The sequence below is a fragment of the Ptychodera flava genome, chromosome 16, assembly GCF_041260155.1.
Source record: "Ptychodera flava strain L36383 chromosome 16, AS_Pfla_20210202, whole genome shotgun sequence".
In the NCBI taxonomy this organism is placed as follows: Eukaryota; Metazoa; Hemichordata; class Enteropneusta; family Ptychoderidae; genus Ptychodera; species Ptychodera flava.
The window spans coordinates 25503376-25531294 of record NC_091943.1 but is presented as its reverse complement, the minus strand read 5'-3'; the positions used below and the strand labels follow the sequence as shown (position 1 = coordinate 25531294).

At 36.2% G+C, this 27919-nt stretch overlaps 1 protein-coding gene across 1 annotated transcript in view; it reads left to right on the top strand.

Moving 5' to 3' along the window:
• Positions 1-27919, top strand: part of LOC139114412 (uncharacterized) — a 95482-nt gene that overhangs the window by 21011 nt on the left and 46552 nt on the right. Inside the window, exons 3-14 of the mRNA XM_070676133.1 lie at positions 7833-8124; positions 10169-10236; positions 12100-12567; positions 17472-17594; positions 18098-18389; positions 18602-18669; positions 19160-19533; positions 21254-21398; positions 23661-23909; positions 25065-25094; positions 25531-25850; positions 26090-26234. Of these exons, the coding sequence (XP_070532234.1) occupies positions 7833-8124; positions 10169-10236; positions 12100-12567; positions 17472-17594; positions 18098-18389; positions 18602-18669; positions 19160-19533; positions 21254-21398; positions 23661-23909; positions 25065-25094; positions 25531-25850; positions 26090-26234 (2574 nt within the window). The remainder of the gene's footprint in view (positions 1-7832; positions 8125-10168; positions 10237-12099; positions 12568-17471; positions 17595-18097; positions 18390-18601; positions 18670-19159; positions 19534-21253; positions 21399-23660; positions 23910-25064; positions 25095-25530; positions 25851-26089; positions 26235-27919) is intronic.

Sequence of the window (27919 nt, the reverse complement as noted above, 5' to 3'; positions counted from 1 at the left end):
GATCGGCATACCACTTCCTCAGAATATAATTGACGATTGCGAAAGGTTGGACACTGCTGCCCCTGGCCACAGTTATTTTACTTACACAGCGAGGATTATTCGCTTCAAGCTATCAGCGTCTTTAGCAATCGCATGGATGAACTAAAGTTGGCAAGCCGAGTGAGCCAAAGGCTATCTGGTTCAACGGAGCGAGTATTTTCTTTGTGTTTATCTAATTTGAAATCCGTCGAAAAAATCTGACTTTTTTCAAATCTCATTTGATATTTACCGCTTAAATACTTATTGACGTAATTTCTATCATCACGATGACTGAAATCTCATCTTTGCATGGTAATAATACGAGGATTAATTCGTTCGTCATCAAGTAAGCATTCTGCTTCAAATATTCATTGGTTGGATGCAGAGACTGAAAACATGACTTCGATCTAAGGCTTCCTTACGTGTTCTTCTCTAGAAAATAGTGCCAGCGTCACTTATGGTTTGCCCCTTCTCAGTGCCTCTTCTTCCAGTACACGAACGAAATCATGGATGACCATGACGATTCAATTTACGCATTCATTAATGTTTATTACTTGGCTCTCATTGGGCATTTCAATGACAAACACATAATTTACAATATCAATTCCCGTCAATAGACTATCTATTATAAGTGCCTCCATGTCAATGTAAGAGAAAAAAGAAGCAGAAATTTGTGGGACCAATTCGAGTTAATGATATATGCCTAGAAAGGGAAAGACTTAAACGTTCGCTCGAACTTTCCTAAATAAAACTTTCGACCGTTCTCTTACCAAAGCAAGAATAAAATTCGATGGTTCATGTGCAAAATTTTGTACTAGAAAGACAAACTACCTACGATTTTCCGATATTTTAAATTCAAAATGGCCGCTATCCCTGTGTTAACGCTGAGGAAAAATAAAATTTTCGATTTTCGAAAACCTAAGACGGTGACAACTTTTTTTCACCAACAGCATTAAAATGAACCCCTTGAGTGGTAGATCAGAAGAGTATTAATATAATTTGAAAGCCTAAATTTCTGTCCCCCGCGCGCGATACCTCTAGCATCCGTAGTCAAAAACGCCATCTTTATTTAATTTTAGCCATAACTATTTTGGCTTTGCACATTATCTCCAAAAACGTCTTTTGAGAAAGACATAGCGGAGCGTCCTACTTCTTCGTAAACTGCAAAAGAGTTTCGATGAGTTTGGATGTTATAGTAACAGCTGCGTTATGCTGTTATTGTTAAGGATCAATCATGGTAAAAATAGGTAAATTAATTGGGTTGTAAAATAGCTTGTGGATATCAGGGACGATTTTTCCTGTTTTTAAGGGACAGCATTCAAGATTCACTAGGTCAAATACATCCTATACAAACTATGTTAATGATCTCTCCAATGCGTCAAAGACCGATCAAGGTTCGCTTTGAAGATTTTAAAAATTATTTCTTCCATCGGCCATTTCCATTTTACGCTTTGAGTTTTACTAACTTCTCTTGCGCTTTCAATTTCGAACTAACAAATATTTCATGGGTTATACTCAAAATGTTGTTGACATTTCTCTACAATACATGTTTCGTATTGAGTGAGCGTTTTCACGAGAGAGTAAAGGAGAAGGATTGGGTATATGGGAGGGTGTATAACGTGTGTGCATGGGGTTTCCTTTTCGCGATTAAGTACATTTTCCCACTTATATGGAATGGACTCTTTCAGTCTTCTGACAAAAGCAAATTGAAATGCCTGGTATTTGCCTTGTCAGTCTATGTGTGTGCAACATACGTTGTTACTGTAGAAAAAAGAACTCTGACACGTTTATTATTTATCTGTTTTGGTCATGCACGGCGACTGACCCCTTGACATACCTCAAACATACCGAGAACAAAAACGAAGATTAGTTTGCAAAGGATTCGTCACTCAAGAAATACAAAGTTAGTCTAATAATCACGCGCTACTTCTCACCAGACAAAACAGCTACTTTTCCAAGGCTTATATGGGGACTACGTAAGCGACTGTTGATTTCTCAAGCTGTCTGAACTTTTTTCGAAATTTTAAGGCATCAAAATTCTGCATCCGTCAAAGCTTAAAAAAGGGCCTGTATGTTCAATCACTAAACCAACTGCCGAGACTATCATTTGAAGCCCGCTGTCATGAATAGGACTCTCTCTCTCTCTCTCTCTCTCTCTCTCTCTCTCTCTCTCTCTCTCTCTCTCTCTCGTAAAGACTACGACAATAATACCAATACACCATAATCACGGGTGGCAATTGTCAGTGTATGGGTCACTTTATAATCTTTCAATAGTTGGTGAAAGATTGGGCGTGGCATACCAACAAAGGTACGCGTACATTTAAGTGCATGCATGATCAACAGCGTGAACGAGTAAGCTTAAGCTTATCCTTTCCAAATTCATATAGCATCCCTCCGGTTGTACATCAGGTAAGGTTTCACTATCGTTGCAGTGAACCCTAGAAAAACGATAACATTATACAAAAGCGTGAAATATTTATCCGGCACAAACCGTCCACCGGTGATGAATAAACAAGATCCAAACATTTTCAATATGAAGTTTTATCTGCAGGTAAGAAATTTTTATTTCTCAATATTACTTTTGGTAAAAGCAAAGAATGTCGTTTACCGCCGACAATCGTTGTGGAATTGAAATTCAAGTGTAGCGAATGGATTCTTTATATTTTCACATTGTTTGCATTAGAATTTCAATCATCATATCAACAAAATGTACTTTATGTACGTGGACGGCTGGCAACAATATGACTAATTGATTGGCAAGTACATTTGCCCCGAAGAATTTTAAATCCCTCGCAGGGAATCAGAAAAATTCATTCACTTATCTTTATCAGAGCCTTTTAAATTGTAAATATTGAATTCGTTTAGAGCGGCTTGAGTTATATCCCGGTGTATTGTGGTTTTGAGTTCCACACCATAACTTTAAGGTATTTTGCGCCCCGGAATCGAAAGACCTAAGCTTTTGCTCAAACCTTCAGTAAGGGAACTTTAAACAATGCCATTTCAAGATAAAAGGGGGTGTCATCGTGCAAATTTTGGTACTAGTTAGTCAACTAACCCAATATTAACGATGTTTCATATACAAAATGGTCTTCAACCCTGTGATGTGGTATATCAATGAGGAAATTAAATTCCCGAAATTTACAAACTAAGGTGGTGAAAATTTTACTGACGCCGTAAGTTTTAAAATGAGCCCCCACAAGTGGCGGGTTAAAAGAATATCGTAAATAATGTTTGAGAATCCGACTTCTGTCCTCGAGGCGCATCCTATCCTAATGAATCCTAGTGTGAATTATATGATATATATATATATATATATATATATATATATATATATATATATATATATATATATATTATATATATATATATAAGCTTTATATATATATATATATATATATATATATATATATATATATATATATATATATATATATAAGATATCAATGGCAAAAGATACGACTGATGTATTCTAGTCACTCGCAACACCTTTGACTTGTAAAATAAAATTAATGCATGTTGGAACTTACACTCACTTTTAGTAAATATCTTCCCGACATCCTAGTCAATTCCAACCCTAATCTTAACGTTTTGAAAAAAGAAATGATTTCTACAGAAACTCGAGACAAGTCAGACACATGTCTCTTGTCACGATAGTACAGTGAGATTGCCCCGAAACAAACAAAACAAGAAAGCGAACAAACCAACGAACGAAAAATTCCAAAACGCGTGCAGTTTACTACTGACCGACAGCCCACTATGTCACAGACACGTTGTACTTAAAATATATAAAACATTTGAACTCTTTAAGTCAAAAGTCGGAAAACAAGCTGACCTGCTGGCGAACTGTATTAAAAAGCATGAAAAAGCAACCATAAAAATCCTATTAATTGATGCCCAAGATGGTTGTATTTTACGAAAGATCATAAAAATCTGTTTACGCGAACCTTTTTCTTTAGTGAATACTATATGAATCTCTTTAGCAGAAGTGTTTTGCGACTCGGAGCCAAACAGGAAGATCAGAAATCTCTTTTGTGTCAAATAAGAAATACAGAGTCAACGGGTACAATTAGACTTCGTGAACAGTAATATGGCATAAATATCCGCTATAACATTCAAGTGTACTTTCAAATGATAAATATTGACTCAAGTTCATCATTTTGAATACTTAGGGCAACAAACTGCTGTTTCTGTCCATGACATGTCGTACGTTTTGATGAAGCGCATACAATTTGAAGCAATTTATAATATGGTTTCAAGGCTCACACTTTGGTTGTAAAAATTAACGTCTAATTGCTGTACAGAATAGAAATGTGTTCACCCATGAACAAATTAGCAATTCAATCAATATTGACAGGTTGTACGATACCTGCAGCATGTATCTAAACATTATCATTATCGTCTAGTGATATTCTACCAACAAACGTATACCGTAGCCCATTTCACCCAGTGGCCATTTTGTGTGTTGTCATGACATGAAAGACAAGTGTATAATATTTTTGAATGAGGATCAATAGGTTGTTTTGTTGTTGTTGTCGAATTAACATGTATCTCTAATAAACTCTATCGACAATTGCTTAATACATGCCTAACAAAACGTGTGCGGGCAGCTTGTCAAATAAATATTTCATCGAATGAATATTTAAAATGTTGAAATTTCAATTTGATGACCTTTCTTGCTAATATTTAAATACAATAAAGCGCGGCTTGTTAAATATTAAACATGACGCCACACCCGAGCTGACGTCCTGATTAATAAAGACGTAGACATCCTCACTTCTACATAACACTATACATTGTACCTAACTTTCTCTCTCCATATCGATATATGTCTGTTTCATTCGACAGAAGGAGAGTAGTCACTTTAGTTTTGGGACTCTGACTTTCATTTTTAATAAATTCTAGCATCAACACTATAAGGCTACGAAACTATTGGTACAGTTTGCCATCATTAATCTTAATCTAATTTACTTTTTCTATCAAAACATGTATGGAGAAGTTCAGTAGTGCAGTTTGCAGTTCATTTTTATTATTTGCATGGACGGAAGTGGAAAAAAATCTTAGTTTTTAGACCTATCAAATCTCCTTATATTTTTGTCTGTAATGTTTGCGTCCAGATATTTACCAATCTCTTCAAACTTGATACTCACGTTATGCATAGGAAAAAAATTAAAACGTACCGATGAAATGACTGTAGACCCTGTGAATTCGGTGACAATTTTAAATCGCAAGAGTCTTTATGCAACTATACCATGAGGCAGTTGTTTGTTTGTCTTGAAAATATAGAAGCATTTTTCTAGGAGTGTTTATGATTCAAATAAAAGTTGACTTTGATTCCTTGTCGAATGCACATATGGTACCATTTAAATGTAGCGTTTTAATTAAAAAATGTGTCTCGCAGATCAAATTTGTTAGCAACATACGATAACAACTGACTCGCATGTCCTCTCCTTCGAGGAGAAGTGCAACAAAAATAGATGTAGTCTTATCAAAAGAATGTGTTCTTTCCGGTGAAAAGTGATGTTACCTACAGAAAAAGGCAAGTTTGAATACGGCCCGTTGCTATGTAATATCTGAGTCACTACCGCGCTCTCAACAAAACATGTGACATTTATGCACAAGTTTCATTGTCAATTCGATATCAATGGTCTTTGACAGCGTCGGCCCTGAAGAAGTAGCTTAATGATACTCATTTATCGAACTTCAAAATGCCGTTAAAAATTCTATATGTACATGACGCACTCGTTTTGCAGCAGTCATCTTTACCAGATACAGGTAATTTTACATGTAAATGTATATATTCTATGATTTTGGGGCTGTACATGGCAATGTTAATCCTTCTCAAGTAAGTACTTAAATGAGTGTTACAGGACAGAATTTGCAAAGTTACGAGAATATATAAGGTGTTAATTCCATGCCATTGTCGCTTCGCTATGTAGTCAACCTGTGTGCACACATCCTTACACTTTCCATGGAATATTGTCATGTTATTCAAGGAGTGACTTCTACGTGCAGATGTCACAAATTCGGATTCATGTGTTGGGAAAGTGAAGGACAATTCAAATCAATTTTATAGCACTCCCCGTCCGGTACTTTCACAAGATAAAATGTTACTGTGTGTGTCGGGCATGTATAACAAGATATCTCAATTAAAAGTGTCAGAGGAAGGTAAGTGCTGTATACACATAATCTTTTTTAAATGACTACTGTCTCTGTAATTTTAAACAACGATAAAATGCTCCATTGAAGCACTTAACATAACATCACAGGTGAAGTCCTGTTCTCATTAGCAAACAGATACAGATACGCATGTGCTAAGACTAGACATATACAAATATATGTGCAACATCAAATATCAAACACATCTACACATGACCATTCTAAGTTCACTCATACTTATACTTATTCAGTATCTACTAAAAAAAACAACAAGCACCTCATCTTATCATTTATCGGTGAAAATCGGTGGCGATGAAAATCGGTCTCAAGCAAATAAATTCGTAATATGATGTATTTGTTAAGGATTTACTTCTTGTGATTTTCAGTGAACCTTTTAGAATATAGAGTATCTCGCATCCGGCTAACTAAGCTTTTAGATTTAAGCCCCGCACCTGAAATCAATCAGACCGTTATTTGTGATGTTGACAAGCATTTATCTCAGTGGAACAAGCTGAAGGGTATAACGTCTTCAAAGAGTTCCATGAATGATCGCATCAACATCTTTATGGAAAATTGATGAGAAATGAATAATTTATGCTCTTGAGCTTCATTTGTGACAATCCAAACTTATTCAATGCGTCTAATACGCCTACCAATAAAATATCATTGGAAAGATCAGATATATGTGCAAATCAAAGGCAACGTGTATTTTGAGGCTAAAACTGGTTCGTCATTCCTAAAAGTATACTTGCAAGCAATGCAAATTGCTATTAACAACTTTTGAATTTCATTCCATTTTGTCCCTGTGGCTGATTACATTGTAGCATTGTATATGCCAGTGCTCCACTTATATGCTCTTAAAACATTCAGTATCTAGTCAGTTAGTTAGACAGTCTTTTAGTTGGTTAGTAAGTTAGTTAGTTAGTCTGTCTGTCTGTCTGTCTGTCTGTCTGTCTGTCTGTCTGTCTGCCTGTTTTTTGTTTGTTTGTTTGTTCATTTGTGTAAGTTACATTCCATTATGAATCGTAGGCAAGAAATGCAATATTCGCGACGGCTTCATATCCTAACATCCTGTTTTGGCTAACGGTAACTTTTTCGATTCTCTTTATAATGACAATGAAAATAAGATTTTATACTTAACAGGATGATTGATCAAGAGTATGAATACAATCGATTGCCTTAAAGTAACAAGCAATTGCCTTGAAATAACAAAAATATCACGGTGACCATATATGCACATCATAGCGTCGTAAAATACTTATTGCAAAATATTATTGCACACAGAGTTACCTGTATTAAAACATTTTGTATGATTCATGAGCCAGGAATGACTTTGGGAGATGCTTTATTTATTATTTGATTCTCCTACATATGGGCATTGCTTAGGAATATACCTGCAGTAAAAATATATGACTCACTTTTTGGAGCGATTATACGGAAGCACGTTCTTTTAAATATCCATGCGATAACCTGAGTCGAATTATATGTCTTGCATAGCAAACCGAATCAATCTTAATATAATGTATTGAGGACGACCGAAATATTATGTAATTAACTTTTCTGAAAATTACACTCAGTATGAGGCACGTTTCAATACTGTCAGAGATCGCTTTTCAGGGGACCATCTAAAATGACTATGTTTGATTTACTATTTACAGCTGTCGCTACCCGCTACCTGTTTGTCAGCGATACGTTGCCCTGGATCGACGCGAAGGCCAGTTGTGAAGATCTTGGCGGGCAACTTGCAAAGATCGAAGATGAACAAACCCACAACTATATGGCCAGCTACTTACGCGCCCATGATTTAAGTGGTGACTATTGGTTTGGGGCGAATGACCTTGAAGAAGACGGGCACATGGTTTATGCCGATGGTACAGAGCTGAAGTACCAAAACTGGAATCCAGGGGAACCGACCAACTTTAGGGAAATGGAACATTGTGCACAGTTGTTGTGAGTTTCGAGCAGCTATTCTATGTTAAAATGTGGAAGATCGCATTTTATTTAGCAATATCAGTATACATAAAAAGATCTAATAACAAGGAATTTCGTATCATCATGTCGAAATATCATGCTACAGTTTATAAATTATAACCACTGGGGTCCCATAAAACAAATCGAAATACAAGTTTTCATCCTTGTCATCTACGATCATCATGTATGTATGTATGTATGTATGTATGTATGTATGTATGTATGTATGTATGTATGTATGTATGTATGTATGTATGTATGTATGTATGTATGTATGTATGTATGTATGTATGTATGTATGTATGTATGTATGTATGTATGTATGTATGTATGTATGTATGTATGTATGTATGTATGTATGTATGTCTGAATTGTATGAATGTACGTCTGAACGTCTGTCTCTCTGTCTGTCTGCCTATTTGTCAGTCTGTCTACGTATTGTCTGTCTCTGTCTGGTATCTATTTATCTATCTATCTAGTATATATCTATCTATCTATCTACTTATCTATCTACCTATCTGTCTCTCTGTCTATCTATCTGTATATCTATCTATCTAGCCATCAATCTATCTATCTATCTATCTATCTATCTATCTATCTATCTATCTATCTATCTATCTATCTATCTATCTATCTATTTATATATATGTCAATCTCTCTGTCTGTGTCTATCTGTCTATTTATCTATCTTTCAATCTATCTATATATCTATCTCTCTATCTGTGTATCTAATCTTTCTAATCTATCTAATCTATCTATGCATGCATAGCTTGTTTGTATCATAAGAAGCACGTGGTCAAGCTTTCAACGGATGTGCTCTTTACCGTTCCAACAACTCTCCGCAAATAAGTATATGGGTCCATTGTAATAGTACGGAGACTTATGCCGTTTCTCGGCAACGAGTTTGTTCAATGGCATCCCTCTTTTCTTCGTTATTTCTTGTAAACACCCAGAAACAAGAGTTGAATGATGTCAGAGCTGACCTTATAAAAACTTTGAATAATTTTGAACACTGTATTTTGAACCTACGTTGACACCGTTGTAATTTCCTAATATCGTCACCGGTATATTCTCAGTTCAATGAAGAAAATATTAGGGACGACATGCGTATGATATGCAGAATACAAACCAATAATTTGTCACATTTTTGTAAAACAAACGAAGTTACCTTAATAACTTGAGTTTCTCAACTATTTTTAAATATATTAACAGGTTTTTAATAACTTCCAGGTGAGGGTCATAAGCAAGGGACATCACTCGTATAGTAAATGCCCAAAAAAAACCCACCGGAGTACACTAGGTCACTCCGTGAAGGGACTGTGATCTATAGTACCTCCAATATAAGAATTAAAAAGAATAAAGCTATAAATTCCACTCAGTCAAACTTTCGCTATTTCGCAAACATAGGCGGGGCTTAACATCGTATTTGCAGGTCGATGGCAAGTTGCAATATTTACAGGGCTGCAGGTAGCTTCCTTCATGTGGACCCATTTTAACTGGAACCTACTGTGAAGAGTGACCCACTGCGAACTGTTTCTGAATAAAATGCCAATATTCGTTTTAAAATACAGGCATTGAGTGCGATGTTTTAATTCTCTGGTTTATGAAGATACCGATATCGCAATATTGCAGGTACACACGACGTTAGTGCAGTTGTAAATGGCAAATTAACTGTACATTCCGGCCGTCGGCTGTACTCAAACGAACCTCGGCATCGGCTTCAAAACTAGAACACAAGGAATCAAAATTTGTTTTATGAATATACTTAGTTAGATTCATATAATTGTGACTATTCTGTACGAGGTCTTCAGGTCATACGTACATTTCGAGCGTAAGTTGTTTTTTTACATTAGGAGCACATACTAATGAAAATGGTTTGAATACATTAGAATTGGTGATCTAGAAATAGAATATGGTGGTATAAATGACAAGGATAAAATTCCGTGTATTTTTGGAGGACTACCTTGACATGTGCATGTCCCATACAATTTGAAAATTTTTCGATGTGCTTTTCCAATAACAGTCAACGGGAGAACTATTTGTGGAATGACGCTATCTGTGAGATGTCCTCAAACTACATTTGCCAATTGGGTGAGTAAGCAATCTTCATTAAACATTCATAGATATGTAATTAATAATGCAGAAGAACTCGTTGTTTATTCAACACAAAGGGAATTAGGGACCACCAGCATAGCAAGTGAGTGGAGAACTACTGCGTGTTTTACATGTGTGTGCGTTTTTATAGGGTGTATTTAGATGTGCTGTTTCTGTTTCCAGTATGATAACTTTATGTCTGCAAAGAGACATAACCAGGCTGAAATTTAACTGATGCAAAAAAAAATTAAAGACAAATTCATCTCAACCGATTTATAATCTAACCTAAAACCACTGTAACTGGTTATAAAGTAAGAAAAGACTATATAACACTATGAGAATATTTTTGAAAAATGAGATTTGCTGATTTTCACAAATTTTGAAGCAAAATAAATGAAAATCAAAGGAAAACCACTCATTTTCTTGTTTTTTCAGTGCAAAAGTTTGAACTGTGCAGCCAACTCCACATTAATCGGCGTTTTTGATACATAAATATTTACAGTGTAGATTTGTTAACATCAGCTGCATAGTTAGATCTTGATTTTTCTCTCTTGCAAAATTGTGAACTATATGCTCGGTTGGCAATCATTTGTTATTTCCAATGAAAAAGGTCAAGAAAATGATGTTTGCTTGAAAAAGAAAGTATTTCATGCTAAAGTTGTAGTTTCTCTGGTAGAAAAATCAAATGCTATTCAGACTACCAACATTGCATTGATTTGCTAGGAGAAATTTCTCTAAACTTGTCAGGGGTACTAATTCTCTGCTCCAGCTTTACCAGGGGTACTAGTTTTCTGCTCCAGCAAGTTCCAGGGGTACTAATTCTCTGCTCCAGCTTTACCAGGGGTACTAATTCTCTGCCCAGCAAGTGTAGGGGTACTAATTTTCTGCTCAAGCAAGTTCCAGGGGTACTAATTCCCTGCTCCAGCAAGTGTCGGGCACTAATTCTCTGCTTCAACAGTTCCAGTGGTACTAATTCTCTGCCCCTGTAAGTTCCAGGGGTACTAATTCTTTGCTCCAGCAGTTGTAGGGGTACTATTTCTCTGCCCCTGTAAGTTTCAGGGGTACTAATTCTCTTCTCCAGCAAGTGTCGGACACGAAATCCCTGTCCCACTAATTAAGTTTCCAGGGGTACCAATTCTCTGCCTCACCAAGTGTTGGGGTTCTAATTCTCTGTCAAACAGGTTCCAGGGGTGCTTATTCTGTGCCCAGCAATTCAAGTCTACGTATAAATTCTCTCCTTGCAAGTGTACAAATTATCTATAAAAAAATGGGTAACCTGTGTTCTTTTGCAAACTCTGATTTTCATTAGAGGAAAAGAAATCATTTAGGTTATTTTGGTAGCCTGGGAGATTTTTTAGAAATTATGAGAGGTAAAGATTGAAATTATTTTGACTACCTCTATTTCTTCTGTTTTGCATGGGAAAACATGAAAAATAAGCAAATCTCATTTTTCAAAAATATTTCTCATAGTGATAGAAAAGACTATATACTTTGTTCCTACATGATTATATTCTATCACAAGAAAGGCACTTTGTTTATTTTGACCTTACATATTTGTTTTGAAGCTGTTATTCATCCACTCACTCTTCGCAAACACTTAATGTGACGAAGAAGTATTTCGAGAAGACACACTCAAAAAGCATTGCGTCTTTAGAGGAATTAGCGATGCGACACTTTTTCTGTCTGGGTGGTGCATAATTCACGTGGGAGTCAAAAGGTTCGTTGCCTTACTGGTTGTAAAACTGTGTTACAGTACTTGATGGCTGATCACCCTGTCTACGGTATAATGGTGTATCTGTCATGACACATATATATCTTTTTTCAGTCTTGCCAATAATGTGTTTCCTTTAAATCCTTCAGAGATTTGCCCTCTCGAGAACATGACCCTTCTTAACACCGGAGAAAACTTCGACGCTCCAGAAACAGTCGTGCTGAATTTGGAAAATGCATTTAACTGTAACGCCCAGGTTGTTGGTTGGGAATTTATTTCCTCCAGCGTTGGTGCCTTTCATGTATCGATTCTTCAACAAAATGTGTCCGACAAAAATATTTTTATAGTAAAGAAGCAATACACCTTGTCTACAACGGAAGTCGATACTATGTACCACTCTGTCCTCGAACAACAGGATTGGACTGTCGTCCGTCCAGGCGACGTTGTTGCAATCTCATTTTCCGGACTTGTTCCTCTCTCCTGGTCCACTGAGAATGGCACTGGTCACGTGATCCTGACAAACGGAAAGACATTGGTACTTGAAGAGAACGGTTCTATCAGTGTGGATGGATTGGAGATGACATATCGGAAATATCCTTTGCGACCCATGTTAGAAGGTACGACAAAGTCTTTGGTCACAAAATGGTGAAATCTTTATTCAGAACCCAATAAGCTGTTCATAAATGAATTGGAACATGGACGAGCTGGTATCTTTGAAAAAAAATTACAACTTGACCTAATAAATGATGCTCAATTCACATTTACACTCGTATCATACCATAATGAACGTAAGCAGATGATTTTATGTGGACAGGATTTGCTTCACCCTTATTTTGGTAGTAAGTATGTAAGTATTTCAACTAAAACATGCTACCTTGTCTCACACCAGTGGAAGTACGTGTGCAGTAAAGGTAAAGTTAAAATCATACACAATAATCAAAGATTTAAATTACACATGAGATTCACGTTTTGCTGTCTCGAAGCATAAGTTTTTCGCATTGATGGTGACGGCAACAAAGCCTGACGCCTTGTGGCGTATTGAAGAGAATAAAATGTTGATAGCGAAAGGCTTCGTAGAATATGGTAACTAATATGCAGCGATCTCGTAAATGATTAAATCGTTTTTGCTTTTTTCAAAATGGTTTTGCAGTAGAAATCTAGTAACAAAAAAATCCCAGTCAAAAGTTCTGCCTACGTTTAATATTGTATGGTACATGTATTACAGAGTTTGGATTTTCGACTATGATTATCTTCGCTCTGTGACTTCACTTGGTGCCGTACGTTGTGAATCAAATCCGATCGAGAATGCGCTGAATTAGTTGATTTTTGAAACCAGAGAAGGCAGACAAAATAATGATGAAATATCAGAGGAGTGATAAGAGTTTTAGACAGCCTGGGGGACAGTGTATGTTAGGTCTGCGAAGTCGATGAAAGACCTGAATCAAATATATCTATTTGAAGGAAATTCCACTAAATAAATCACATGACTTGCTAAAATGTCCTTAAAAATCATCCATTCACAAAAATTGCAATATATATATATATATATATATATATATATATATATATATATATATATATATATATATATATATATATATATAATCTTATCATCTTATTTCTGACTAAAGTGTTATGCTACGAGGTGTCTTTTTTGTGACGTATAGTGGAAAGATGGTTATTAAAGCGAAGCAAATTGTCGTCTTACTTTCTTCAATATTTCGATTTTTTGCAGCGTCTGCAAGTCATTGAATAGATTGTGTGATTGTTTGTACATGTCGATTGCCCAGTGCAAGAGCCTAACTCATGTTTTGGTCGAAATTAAGTTTTTGATATATATTTTGTTCAGGAATGTGAAATGCATCTTTCGTAAAAAATATTGAGTAAAAACGTCAATATAACTCATGTTGCTATAGGGACGTAACTTGAGTTACGCCCTTTTTGCACGAGAAAGTCAGTGCTCTAAGGGCGTAACTCCGTACTTACGCCCGTTTTGCACGGGCAAATGTAAAACAGCGAAATGTAAAAACATATTACAATGAGGATACTATTCATGAATATTTCATCAAAAACAGAAAATCGACCTTTGCATTAGGAAAGAACATATGATGAGTTACGCCTTATAAAGGGTATAACTCATGATACACCCTTGGCCACTTTAGTGTTGATCAAGGCTACTTGATACAGACAGAAATTCTGCTTGTACGAAGGCAGAACTAGCTCTATCTGGGGTTGTAAACGAGAGTTTACGATTGGCGCCCTGTGTTCAAGATTGAGATGCAATGTAACATTACCATGCACTGGTCCATGTGCAAGTCTTGTTTATTTCAATTTCCCCAGACACACTCTCTGCATAGGACATACAATTTTACTTGATGCTATCATTAGTGAGCTCATAAAAGTGTGTTACCTCAATAAACTAATTATCGATCGAGGCTTTCATGAATGGTATCTTGTGTCTCAATTTTTAACATGGGGTGCCAATCGTAAGCTCTCATTCACAACCCTTGGCAGGGCCTGTTTTGTCTTCATACAAGCAGAATTTCTGTCTGTATCAAGTCTCCTTGATCAATACTAAAGTGGCCACGGGTGAAAGGTACTTCCTTGTTAGGTCATAATGCTAGTGAAAGATTGGCGTAAATCCACACTTTTTCAAGTAACATTTATAATATTCAAGTAACATTTATAATATTCATTTATGACATTTTATATATCTATGACATTACCCTATATAAATAAAACCAATTACAACAAACAAATTGAATTTTAGAGTTAGAGGCTTTTAAAACCTTTATTCCCTTCTAACTCAGTTTGTTGTAAAAGTGAGTTACACCCCTTTTGCACGTGGCCATCGATGTAATCTTGTTTCTGATAGAATAAATGACGTTGTTTATTGTAATGTGATAGTTTTGCGTGTTATCACTACGTTTACAGGGGTTACAATCCCTGAACAATCTACACTATTTAAACTAAACTTCTGGCGTTTAACCTTTTAAGTTGATGTGAACCAACAGATCTCTCAAGTTTGTGTTGCGACGATATGCAGCTATGATTGGTGGAAAGGGGATGCCGTGGCACATTATTTTGACTTGAGGAGACTAAGGAAGTTTAATTTGACGATTATTTTCAGGTTGGGGTGCCATGGATTGAAAATTGTAACCAGGGAAACTCGTTGTTTGTTTTCTTTGTCTTTTTTAATATGTTGGAGTAAGATTGTTATAGGGATTGAAATAGCGCGATAGATTTTATCAGACACAAGCGTAATAGGATAGTTCCGATGCAGCAGATAGGTGTGGAGTTCTGAAAGCCGTTTGTCTGTCCATTCCATTCAAAGGCATGTTCTGTAGATCCTAAGGGTTAAAATATATGGAATGTTGATTTTAAAGTGATGGGAATGGGCGGCATTGAATTCAAGGTACTGATTGATGTTTGTCGGGTTCTTTTTGTGTAGGTCCATTTGAATTTTTCCCTTTTCGGCGATCTCAAGGTTTATATCAAGGAAAGGGAGACAGTCGTGTACTACTTGCATAAGGGATTAGCAGATTACTTCAAGTACAAAGTAATGAAATCTGTTACTTAAGTTTAATGCATCTTGCAATCCTCAGATAGAGTGAAAGAATTACTTGCTCGACACTCTTACATATATGATCGGGGCGAACCATTCTATTTGTAGATGGTGTTAAAATTCGATAAATAATAAGATTATTTGTTAAGGTGGCGACATTTTGAAACCAACTCAGAGCGTTTGTTTAACAGTGTAGATTTGTCAGCATTGATAATGTGCAGCTTTTCTGATATACAAAGATTACATCGCTTGTTCATGTAAGAGTAGCTCAATGCTTTATCAATGATTGACCATGAAATGTCAAAGACTTGGCCCTTATTTCTTAAATTCCATGCAAATTTTGACAACTCAGTGTCGTATTTGTATCTCTCGTTACGGACGATTTCATGTGATTAGTGTAGCGCGTCTTGAAGGTGTTATCAGTGAGGCCGATATAAACCATGTCTCCGTTGTCCTCCGTTGATACTGTGGCCTTGTACACCACGCCTTTTACCTGACAGTTACCGCTCAAGGGGCATGCCGACTTAACCCTGCAATTACAATCAGCTGGTTGATCCTTACGCTGTTCTCCGGAGATTACCCTCTTATTATGCGATTTGATTATACTTGCCATATTCTTCATACAGCTATAGCTCACTTTAATTGTGTTTCTCTTGAAGATCTTGTGAAATTTAGACCCCTTTGGAAAATATTTGTCAACAAGTTGGAGAAATTTCCTGCCGATGTTAGTTTCCACGTTCTTGCTGAAAGGGGGGTTGAACCACGTGATATGACGCTTCCTGTTATTGCTTCTCCTCACTGATTGGTTGGTCCTGGTGAATTCAATTTGCTCGGTGTGACCGCTTGCATTCAGCGCCGTATTGTATTGACCTATATATTTATCAAAGATGCCCTTATCACTAGATATTGTTTAGATGCGTTTGCTTATTGCGTCAGGTATGTGATTAATAATGGTTGGCGGGGATTAGACAGCTTATGGACATAAATTGTTTGGTCGTTTGGTTTACGATACGGGTAGAACTTGCCGTCGTTCAGATTAATTGTCACATCCAAGAAGATTGTAATCTTACGGTTTGTCTCGATCGTGATTTTCATCTCCAATGTCACGAAATATCTTTGTGATTTCCTTTCTGATCTTATCCGCCTTGCTGGCCGTGATATTTTTGAGTACACCAAGTCCGTCATCCCGATATACAATACAGGAGTGTTAGTTTTGAGTCTTATTGTTGATAGATGGTTCAATAAGGTTCAAGGTATTCTGATTTTGTAGACATCTTCAACCTGATGAAGTCCTACTTTTAGGACGAAACGTCGTGTCAAAATTTATTCATCCGCTATTACCAACAGAATAAACAGAAAATATACAACAAGATCAGTAGACGTGTGCAAATTTATTCATCCGCTATTACCAAACCATGCTACGAACAACACTGGGAGATATATATATTATATATATTAATATATATATATATATATATATATATATATATATATATATATATATATATATATATATATATATATATATATTATAGATAGATATATAGATAGATATAGATAGATAGATATACATATATACATATATATACATATATATAATATTGTTAATGTTCATATATATATATAATATTGTTAATGTTCATATATATTATTGTTAATGTTCATATATATATTATAGATAGATATATATATATATAGATATAGATATATATATATAGATATATATACATATATAATATTGTTAATGTTCTATATCTATCTATCTATATATATATATATATATATATAATATTGTTAATGTTCATATATATTATTGTTAATGTTCATATATATATATATATATATATATATATATATATATATATATATATATATATATATATATATATATATATATATATATATAATATTGTTAATGTTGATGCTGAAAAAGTTTCAATCCATACATCGTCATAGATATCGATGGTTGCTGGGATGACCCTTGTGAAAATGGTGGTACTTGTCTTTCTAACCTGATCCGTGAAGGAGTTATTGCCTGTGAATGTCCGGCTAATTGGAGAGGGCCACGCTGTGAAAGAGGTACTATCTGGTGTCTGGTAGATAATATGTTTTCTTCAAATGAGATACATTCCTCTCAAACACTTTTTTCTCTTCTCCTATGTATGATACCGCATGCAAATCCTGCAGTGAGTCATTTTAGTTTTACCAATTCTAAGTAAAATATTATCTCAGAAAGTACTTTTATCTGTTGAATAATCGTTTGAAAATTACCAATGAGAATTCAAATCATTTGAGTAGACAGATCGAGAAAAGTCGATAGTACTTTTGCGTCTTGTCAAGGTTGTTTGTTTCTTTGAAGCAGATGTGCTGTTGCTTGTCTGAACTCCGGTAAAAGTATACTCACTTCATTTTATTTTATATATCTTAAATATATCTTACGTCATTTATGTCATTGCCATTAGAAACGTCATTACAAATCTCATGATCAAAATTTAAAATCCACAGAAAATGACATAAGATGGAACGAGGTCTACAATGTATAGTTTGCATTTAATCTTTTGATATATTTTTTCTTATTCCAGAGGTAACATTACTGCCTTTCCAATTTCACAAGGAACAGGCAACCTGGATGGAGGCAAGCAGTTCTTGTGAGCGGGAAAATGGGAGCCTGGTATTAATTCTCGACCAGGAATCCCAAGACTATATCGAAATGTTCATGCACGATTTCAACATTTCTGGAGATTTTTGGATTGGCGCCAACGATCGAATCGTTGAAGGCAGGTGGCAGTGGCAAGACAGCCATGAGTTGAACTTCAACAATTGGAAAAGTAATCCCCAAAGCTTCGGTGGAGTGAAAGACTGTGCTTGCATTCGGTAAAGGCTTATGTATAGACTATTGTAAAGTCTCGTTATTTCAGCTCAGTACACGATCAACAAACTTAACACATCAGACATTTTGGTTTTGCTACAAGTTATTCTAAAGATTTTGTTTTACCAGCACAGACCATTCACGTAAATCGATGCACAAGAATTTGTGATTACGGAATCCATGCCGTATAAATTATTTCTTTTTTTTTCAATTTCAGAAAGGAAGATGGCTATAAATGGGAGGCATCCAACTGTAATGAGCGAAATTACTACATCTGCCAGATGTGTAAGTTAACCATTGTTTCAATAATCGTTCACAATTACAGCAGAACGAAAAAGTTCAGCATTAAAGAAATCAGGTGCCTTAAAGCAATAGAGACATGCGTCTGACCTTCGGCGATTTACCGAAAATGTATTAATCGCGCAAATTATTTAGAATGAAGAAGTCACAAAGTACCCCGCTTAAAGGTCTCTCATGCAAGTTGCAATAAAGAACATTAGCATGCACTTTGATATGCTAGAGATGATTGCCTTTGTCTCAATTTTTGTAATCCCTTGTTCAAAATTACTGCAGCATTCTCAGTAACCTTTAATGATAAAATAATGTTGTAAACAAACGCATCTACCAAAAGCCAAAATGCGAAAGCATATACATATAAAACAATCAAACAAAATATACGAAAAGCAGTTATAGTCCACAGGTTTTATTTCATTTTCATGAGTACATTGCGAAAAAATCGAAAATGAGTTGTCTGAACATTTCTGTCCATTGCTAGTTACATTCCCAGGTCCAGAATGCCTGAATCCCCTTGGCATGGAATCCAAGGAAATTGAAGATGACCAAATCACCGCTTCAAGTTCTTTCGATATGCTAACTCCGATAAGACGGACAAGTCATCCGACGTATTCAAGGCTCGGTACGAAGGAGTCTTTCTTTGGTCCAACTGGCGGCTGGATTGCAGACAGAATCGACGAGAATCCGTGGTTGCAGGTGGATCTGCGTCTACCTACGACAGTCACGGGGATCCGGACCGCTGGGAGGATAGCTGAGGGCGTTTTCCATGGATGGGTGATTACTTTCAAAGTCGGGTATAGCTTGGATGGTGACTCGTGGAATATGTTTCAGGACAGTTCCACAGGAGAGGAAAAGGTAACTCCAGTTACAGGCATTGTTACTGAAGTTATAATCTTGATGTTGATCCAAATGTTATCATGGCACTGCAATTGCTTTGGAAAGTTGTTTTAATACAGCCGTGGCTGTTTAATTGTTTATCAAGTCCACTTGATGTTGTCACTGATATTCTGTTTGTACGAAGACAAAACCAACTCTACCAAAGGTTACAAATGAGAGTTTACGATTGTGTTCAAGATTGAGATAATAGTACACTGGTCCATATACATCTCTCTCGTTTAGACACATAATATTTTTCCTATCTTCACAATAACCAAACGGAAATAAACACTGATGTCGACTTTAGCTTACAGCCAATTGTTTGGAGACCAAATAGAGATTTTCTTTTTTTATATTTTCACCTTTTCACAATGTCTCTTTGGGTTATGAAAATCAGTGCAGCTGATTTCAGTTCCCCCAAACCACTCTGTTTTGAGAGTGGGGATTTGGCTGAGCGGTTCTGTCTGTTGCTTCTCTGCAAGTAGGTGACTGGATACTGTAATTTGTGGGTTTAAACCCGATTGAAAACAGTGATCCAATATTAAGGTTTGTGCTTTAATAAACTTATTATTGAGTAGAGGCTTTAATGTAATGAAGAGGTATCTTTCGTCTTAATCTTTAGAACAGGGTGCCAATCGGTAGCTCTCATTTACAACCCTTAGCAGAGTCAGGCTGAATTTCTGACTGCACCAAGTAGGCCACGGTTGTATACTGCTCTACTTGTATGTTACATTGAGATGTGTACTTAACAAAATCATTTTTTTCTTAGAATAGTATGTTTTAAAGGTATTATTTGAATGTAGGAATGTAATCATGAGAAACATTGTGGGAATAGGAAATAACATATTTGACTGCATATTGAAATCGGTGGGATATATAAATTATCTCAAACATCATATGAGCAAGGCTGGATTACAATAGAATTGTTGTATTAAATGCAATGGCCTAGTTTGCCTGTGTAACTTTTCTGTTTCTCTATTACTTGCTGTGTTCTGTTATCTACTGACGCTATCAAGTAGACCTTTACCCGCTGATTCAGCAAAAGTTGTAGTTAAATACAGGCAATGACGTTTGAAACAACTTCCCGAATCAATTACAGAAAGTTGGATAATATTGATGGCGACTTTAGGATTCAACCACCTCGAAACTTCCTACGAAATACTCGCACTGTACATTTTACACCAACGCTGAGATTCTACAGGTCATTTTGCTGTCTTCATTAATACAGGGCTACTCCAATAGGCTTGCCGTAGTTTTGATTACATAAATACTTAAATCGCATATTATATAGATCGCCGTCTATGTTACACGTTACTTAAAGGTAGTACCTAAGACACAGATATTCGAACTCTCATACTTAACAACACTACTTTGGGTCTACCAAACGTTCATTATTTAGTTTATCGAGTAAAACAAATTTTTGACTTGCTTACGTTATGAAAATCGAAAATTAAGTTAATTTTTTAACTTGGAGCGTTCATATCGAAGTTTAATAGGTAAATATTGAGTCCTTTGTTTCCTCTTGTCCGATCAGAAAGAACAAAATAGCATAGCATGCCAATCTGTAAAACATAGGTGCATAACTCGTCTCTTCAAATGTCACTTTCAGAGGTTACATCCCTGATAAACCATTCACGTGATGATATTTCTGGTACCCAGTAAAATGTACGTAACTTTCAATTCTCATTTTGAAATACAGATACTTCCCGGGAACAAGGGTCGATTCGATGAAGTCACCAATTATTTTGTACCTTCTCTCTTCGCTCGTTTTGTACGTGTTTATCCCATCACATGGGACACTGACGCAGTATTGCAGATGGAATTGTATGGCTGCAAAGGAAAGCGTAAGTAATTCTTCATTTTTCTACTCAGCCTAGATCTGCATTGCGCAACAGAAACAGACAAACAAAAGTACCCCCACGCTTGGAGTTTTGAGAAGATATTTTACAATCCATCATGCAGTAAAACGCAGTTTGTCAATAATACGGGCATCAGGGCTTCAAGACGTTACCAGCTTTTTAAGTACTTGCATGGATGAATACGAAATTGCTATGGAGAACGATCTTGCGCATTAGCCAGAACAGCTGACACTTCTGACAGGGGGTTACAACCACCACTAGTTATGGATTTCAGCATCGTATTTAAAGAAGAAAAAGATGTGCTCCTACAAAGATCGAGATTTGAACGCTGTCTTCTGTGACTGCACAGCGGTTCAGATGTAGTGAGGCGACAAGCAACGAACGTGAATGGCTAAGCACAAACAAACTGGAAATGTCACCATCTGTATAAATGATTTTAATAAAATGGTCGTACCTATAAACCTCATCTAGTCAGTACGCGCTTCGAAATATAAATAATTAAGCCTTTTGTTAGACGTCCTGTAAGGAAACTTCAAACCATTGCCTTTCGATATCAAGAAATATCAAGAATGATAACTGGGGATAACCTGCATTATTTGTTATCAGGGTAACAAAGTTCTTGATATTTACCGACACTTGAAATTAAAATTGGCCTCCATGCCTTTGTTAACTACATGATTACATATTTAAGCCGGTGATAATTGATATGTCCATGAGCTTGAAAGTGAGCTCTACAATACCAAAACAGTATTGCAAAAGGTAATGTAGAGGTTTGAGAGTTCGATTTTCTGTCCATGTGGCGCATTCTCTCTTGATTAAATACAAAAATCCCGAACTGACGTCTATAACAAAATCCACTCAATTGACAGATTCCCTACTGATCATTCCTTTCCCAATGTAATATTTGCAACTGTGTTTTGGAAAATGACGGAACCCTTTTAGTAGGAAGATGTGTCTTCACCGGTGACAAAAACATGTTAAAAAAAGGTCTGAAAGGATAGCAAGAGTAATTACCGGTCCGAAGCTGCGTCGGTAAAAACAGATGAATGCCTCGCAGAAGCCTGGTATTCAGTAGCGTATTTTGTTGATGGCGTTGTCAATAACCGAAACAAGAACCCTGTTGTTTCAGCGTTTTGTCAACGAACAGAAACCTCCGTATTCGGTGTGTGACAAAAGTCAAACTGTTCAGACAGTATGCTGAATATGTTTCAATATGTAGTTATAATAATGCGACGTCCAAGAGATGCGTGACAACGGCTAGACGACGCTCATTAGGCAGTCCGTCATTACTGACTCCAACTTTGTTAAATAACTGGGAGTTTTAATGTATGTTATAGTCCGTTTGAACGAATATTCAGACCTAATTTCGTGATTCTCCTACTCATTTCCACAAACACAGATCTACTGCTGATAAAAAAGATATCGAAAGCTTTCAATCGATCTGTTATCGATCGTAGCCTTCACACAAGAACTTAACTATGCATAATGTTTCAAAATATTGATGGAATGTAAAGGCCCCTCCGCGCTCAACTGCGTGCTGCATATTTCAATAGCTCTAAACCCCTTGAGCTCTATACTGAAGATTGCAGAACGGCTGCAAACTGAGTCTTTAGTGTTATTATGCAGCAGATATAATATTGCTACTCACAGAACAAGCTGTGGAATATATTTATTTCTGCTCGTTTGATAAATTATTTGAGTGGCGTTATCATAGATTCTATTCAGTGGATGGACAATTATGAGTTTGCAATGTGAATATCACAGTGTTTTTTAATTTGTATACAAAGTCTTCTTTTAATTGAAATGCCCATCTCTACAAAATGTTATCCCATTTCATCTTGGTGAGGGTTTACAGTATGTCTATTCTGAATTTTTATGAGCTTTATCGTGAAAATTCACTGATTGTTTAATGTTGTATTTCAGAAGGAGGCCTTACAATGTGAATTAGAAACATGAGAATGCATGTGCACACAGTATCTCGTTTGAATACGCAATATTTTGCAGCCCACATAACTGTATTAAAATGAAGCTAGGTCACCAGTCGGAAAGTAGGCAGATTACTGTAGGAAAGGAACTTTTCATATAGGAAATAGTGATCAGTAACATGTAAGTTGAAATGCCATTTTGAAAAGAGTTAATATAACATTCTCATATTTTAAACATGAAGAAGGAACTGTCATGACTGAAATATGAAATAACAACTTGGCCTGCAGAGGTCCCTATTCACATTGTTTAAACTTTTTTAAGGTGACGTGCTTGGGGAGTTTGTTCAGTATCAATCGGCACATTTTGCCTGGGACAACAGAAAAGTCATAGAAGATGTTAGCGATGAAGAATGCGCCCTACGGTGTATAGATGAATGGGATTTCACTTGTCTCAGCTTTGTCTATGCGCCCTCTTCACGTCAGTGTTACCTACGAGACGAGAGTGCCTGGTCATTGGATCTTCCGCTGGTAGCAGATGAGAGATACAATACCCGTATTTACCGGAGACAGCGTAAGCGATAATGTTATTAAAGGGTGTAGAAATTTTGACGTACATAAAAGACCCTATTAGTATTTCCCATGGGTTCATGTTGCTTTACTCAGCACAAAAATACATCCTTTTAAACATAAATATAAACAACTTACTCATTGAAAGAAGCTTATTTGATTCGTTGATATCTTGATTGATTTTTATAAGACCTTGATTAGGAATTTATATTTGACAATATTCTGACGTCATGAAATATAATGTTTGACATTAATGCCCAGTGAAAGTGTACTCAGAAGCAGACGAAATGAAGTTTCAAGATATCTATTATTACCGATTTCCTCCAGAATATTCAATGTCATGGCAAACGAAAATCAATCAGCACACTAATGTTACTCATTTATACTTACAAGCATTTTTGATAGAGGAAACCTGCAAGATCGATAATCGAAACTGTTTGTATAGGATAAAGCCCGAGTACGAGGGCTCTTCTGGTATATGCGGCATCTACATTTTATCGTAGGGTTGGACTTTATATACCATAAGAGCCCGAGTACGAGGGTTTTATCCGACTTAAAAACTATCGCCCCTAACTGATATATTTTCGTTTTCAATGTGTTTACGTCAACCGTCCCCTTTGTCAATGTAACATGTTTAGGATATGAATTAAAACTTTTATTTGTGAAATAGCCTTCCAATGTAATGGAACATCCTATAAATGCTCTAGGGCACATTAGTTTAAATGCCCTAGGGCACATTAGTTTATGTTTGTACCACAGCAGATTTTGTGTTGCAGCTGGTTTCCACTGTGTTACCAAATTTGAATATTAAAATGTACCAGATGTCTACAGAATATGACATGTTCACTTTTGATTGGACAGTACTTTACTATGGCGCTGTCATTCGTTTCTGGAATTTGGTGACAAAGGCTTTACGAGTAGATAAAACACCCTGAATTGAGCACTCTGATTGGTCAATCAACAGTAGATAGTTTTTAAAGAATAAATAGTGTATTCATTTACATCGTTTGCAACGACTTGACAATTGATTATTAAAACGTTTTACATCTTAATCCAAATGTCCCACCTAATGTGACGCGCAGCATTACAAAGTCCGATCATGGATTTGACGTGTGAACTTCTTATCCGTTGAAGCCTATTGGTTCGCTCTTTCTTTCAGTGTGTAGCCTGATGAGTACATGTGAACTCGGTAAGTGTAATGTTATATTGTCAACATGTATAATATATATTGATCTGACATGAATGATGTTCCACAAGAACGACGTTTCAACTACTCTGGGGTGATGTCGACAGTTTACTTAGCGGTAGCGTCGAAAGTTTATTTATGGGTTAGAATAGGACATGAATGAGAATGTACAAACAACTTCATCTACTTTTGATAATGCTGGGTGCGCATAATGGTGTCAGAGTAAACGTATTTTGAGCCATCAATGTCAACAGATTGCTTGTTATTTTGAAAAGTGCAAACGCATTTCGACAAACATTCCTTTCCTCAGAGCTCATGGTTGACAAACGCCTTATTTGGAAACTCTCTAGGAAAAGCTACCCGCAAAACTGATATTGTTTTGACATTTTGTTCATTGATTTTGATTTTATGAGTATATATTTCATGTACTGGACCATAGGCTTATGTACATACCCACTGTTATCGGCCAGTGTGGACAATAACAATACAGCCGTGATGTCTGCCTCATCATCGTTCAGCGACGATTACGTACCTGAGTTTGGGCGTCTGGTCGCTGGTGAAGGAGGTTGGGTACCTAGCCGTAACGAAGGTTCACAGTGGTTACAGGTCAGTTTCAATAGATGGATGCGGATAACTGGGATTGCCACACGTGGAAGGGGTGCAGATTCGCCCGAAGAATGGGTCACTAGCTACACGATATCTTACAGCCTGGATGGCGAATACTGGTACGATTACCGGGTTGGAAACGAAGATGTTAAGGTAAGGATCCACGTTTAGTCAAAATAGTGCGAGAAAAAAGCATATTAACACGAAAATGCTCATTTTATATGCAGAATGGCATGCATCATGCATTTGATAAAGTCCAAAATATATCATTTTCTTCCAACATTCTCAAAGTGACCATGTGGTAGTGTTGAAATCGTGGTACATTCACCATTCATAACAGTAGATCATTTCTTCCATGTCGTCTGTCATTTTATTTTCCTTCTGCCTGTTAGGTGTTTTATGGAAATTACGATCAATGGGCCACCGTTGAAAATTACCTTCCTCAACCAGTGATGGCGCAGTTTGTTCGCATTTATCCTCGATCATGGAACGGCGGTATCTGTCTCATGATGGGAGTAATTGGCTGTATCGCAACAGGTATAGAATGTGATTAATTTTGACTAATATTCGGTCTAAGAATAAGCCCTTTGCTTTCCTTGCATTGCATTCCCCCTTTTCTACACAGACACGGAATGACACGGTATGGCATGTCAAACTATGTTGTAGTAATGTTTGATAGGGTAGGGTGGAGTAGGGTATACGAAGGATGTGGCAGGGTAGAGTACATGTTGGGTTAGTTAGTGGAGGGTATACACAGGGTAGAGTAGTGTATGACTATGGTATGGTATCTCATGGTATGTAATTATCTACTTATGGATTAACGGACAAAAGAAACGATGTGAATTGTGAGAGAAAATGAGGGCCGGATTTAGGACAATGGATGTAAAATATTTAAGTAACAATCTTTGAATCGTTGTGGCCCATCTGACTAAGACATGCAAAAAAATCCGAGCAATGATATTTAACGAACCTCATACTGCTACCTTTGAGCTCACGTGTTCACACGTGGGTTAATGTTATAGCGATGTCTGTCTGTATGTTCGTGTGTGTGTGTGTGTATGTGTTAGTGTGTGTGTCTGTCTGTCTGCCTGTCTGTTAACACGATAACTCAAAAACGCCTGAACAGATTCAAGTCAGATTTGGTACACATGTATCATATGGTACTTGCAAGATCTGATTAGATTTTGGTTAGTGTGGCTTGCATATTTATGAAGTTATGCAATGTCATTTTTTCCGTACAATGGTTTCCCTATGGAGACGGTAATGACAGTGCTGACATATATCAAGAAATACTGCACAAAATTTCATGAAACTTTTCACAGATGACAATCTCAAAACATTATGATGATACTGTGAGTGTCTTGTCAATTATCTGCTCATTTGCATATTTAATAAACGTTTGTTATTAGTGAGATAATTCTGAAATTCCTGCACCAAACTTGATGATACATGAAACAAATATTGATCTGATATATATCTAATTATACTTAGAAGTATTGGGCAGTGTCAAGTTGATAAATAGCTCATTTGCATATTTTATGAAGTTTTATAATTAGTCATATAACTCCGATATAACTTCACTTAATGTTATGAAATCTGCTGCAGATACTGATCCGACTAATATCTAACTGCGGTGTAAAGTACTTAGTTGTGTGGTATTAATTTAGGGTTCATTTGCATATTTAATGAACTTTGTAATTAGGTATATAAGTCTAAAATTACAGCACCCATGTCAGTGAAATTTGGTACAAATGTTGATCTGATAAATATCTAATTGTACTGACAAGCATTTGACAGTGTCAAGTTAACAAATAGCTAATTTGCATATTTTACGAAGTTATGTAATTAGTCATATAACTCCGAAACAACTGCACCAAATGTGATGAAATCTGTTGCAGATACTGATCAGACAGATATCTAATTGTGGTGTAAAGCATTTACTTATGTGGTGTTAATTAAGGGTTTATTTGCATATTTAACGAACTTTGTAATTAGTGATATTACTCCAAAATTGCAGCATTACATTTGATGAAACTTGCTACAGATATTGATCTGATAAATATTTAATTGTACTGAGAAGCATTTGGCATGTCAAATTAATAATTAGCTCATTTAAATATTAAATAAAGTTTTGTAATTAGTGATTTGACTCTGAGAGTACTGTGCTAAAGTTGATGAAACCTGCTACTTATAATGATATAACAGATATCTGATTGTTCTTT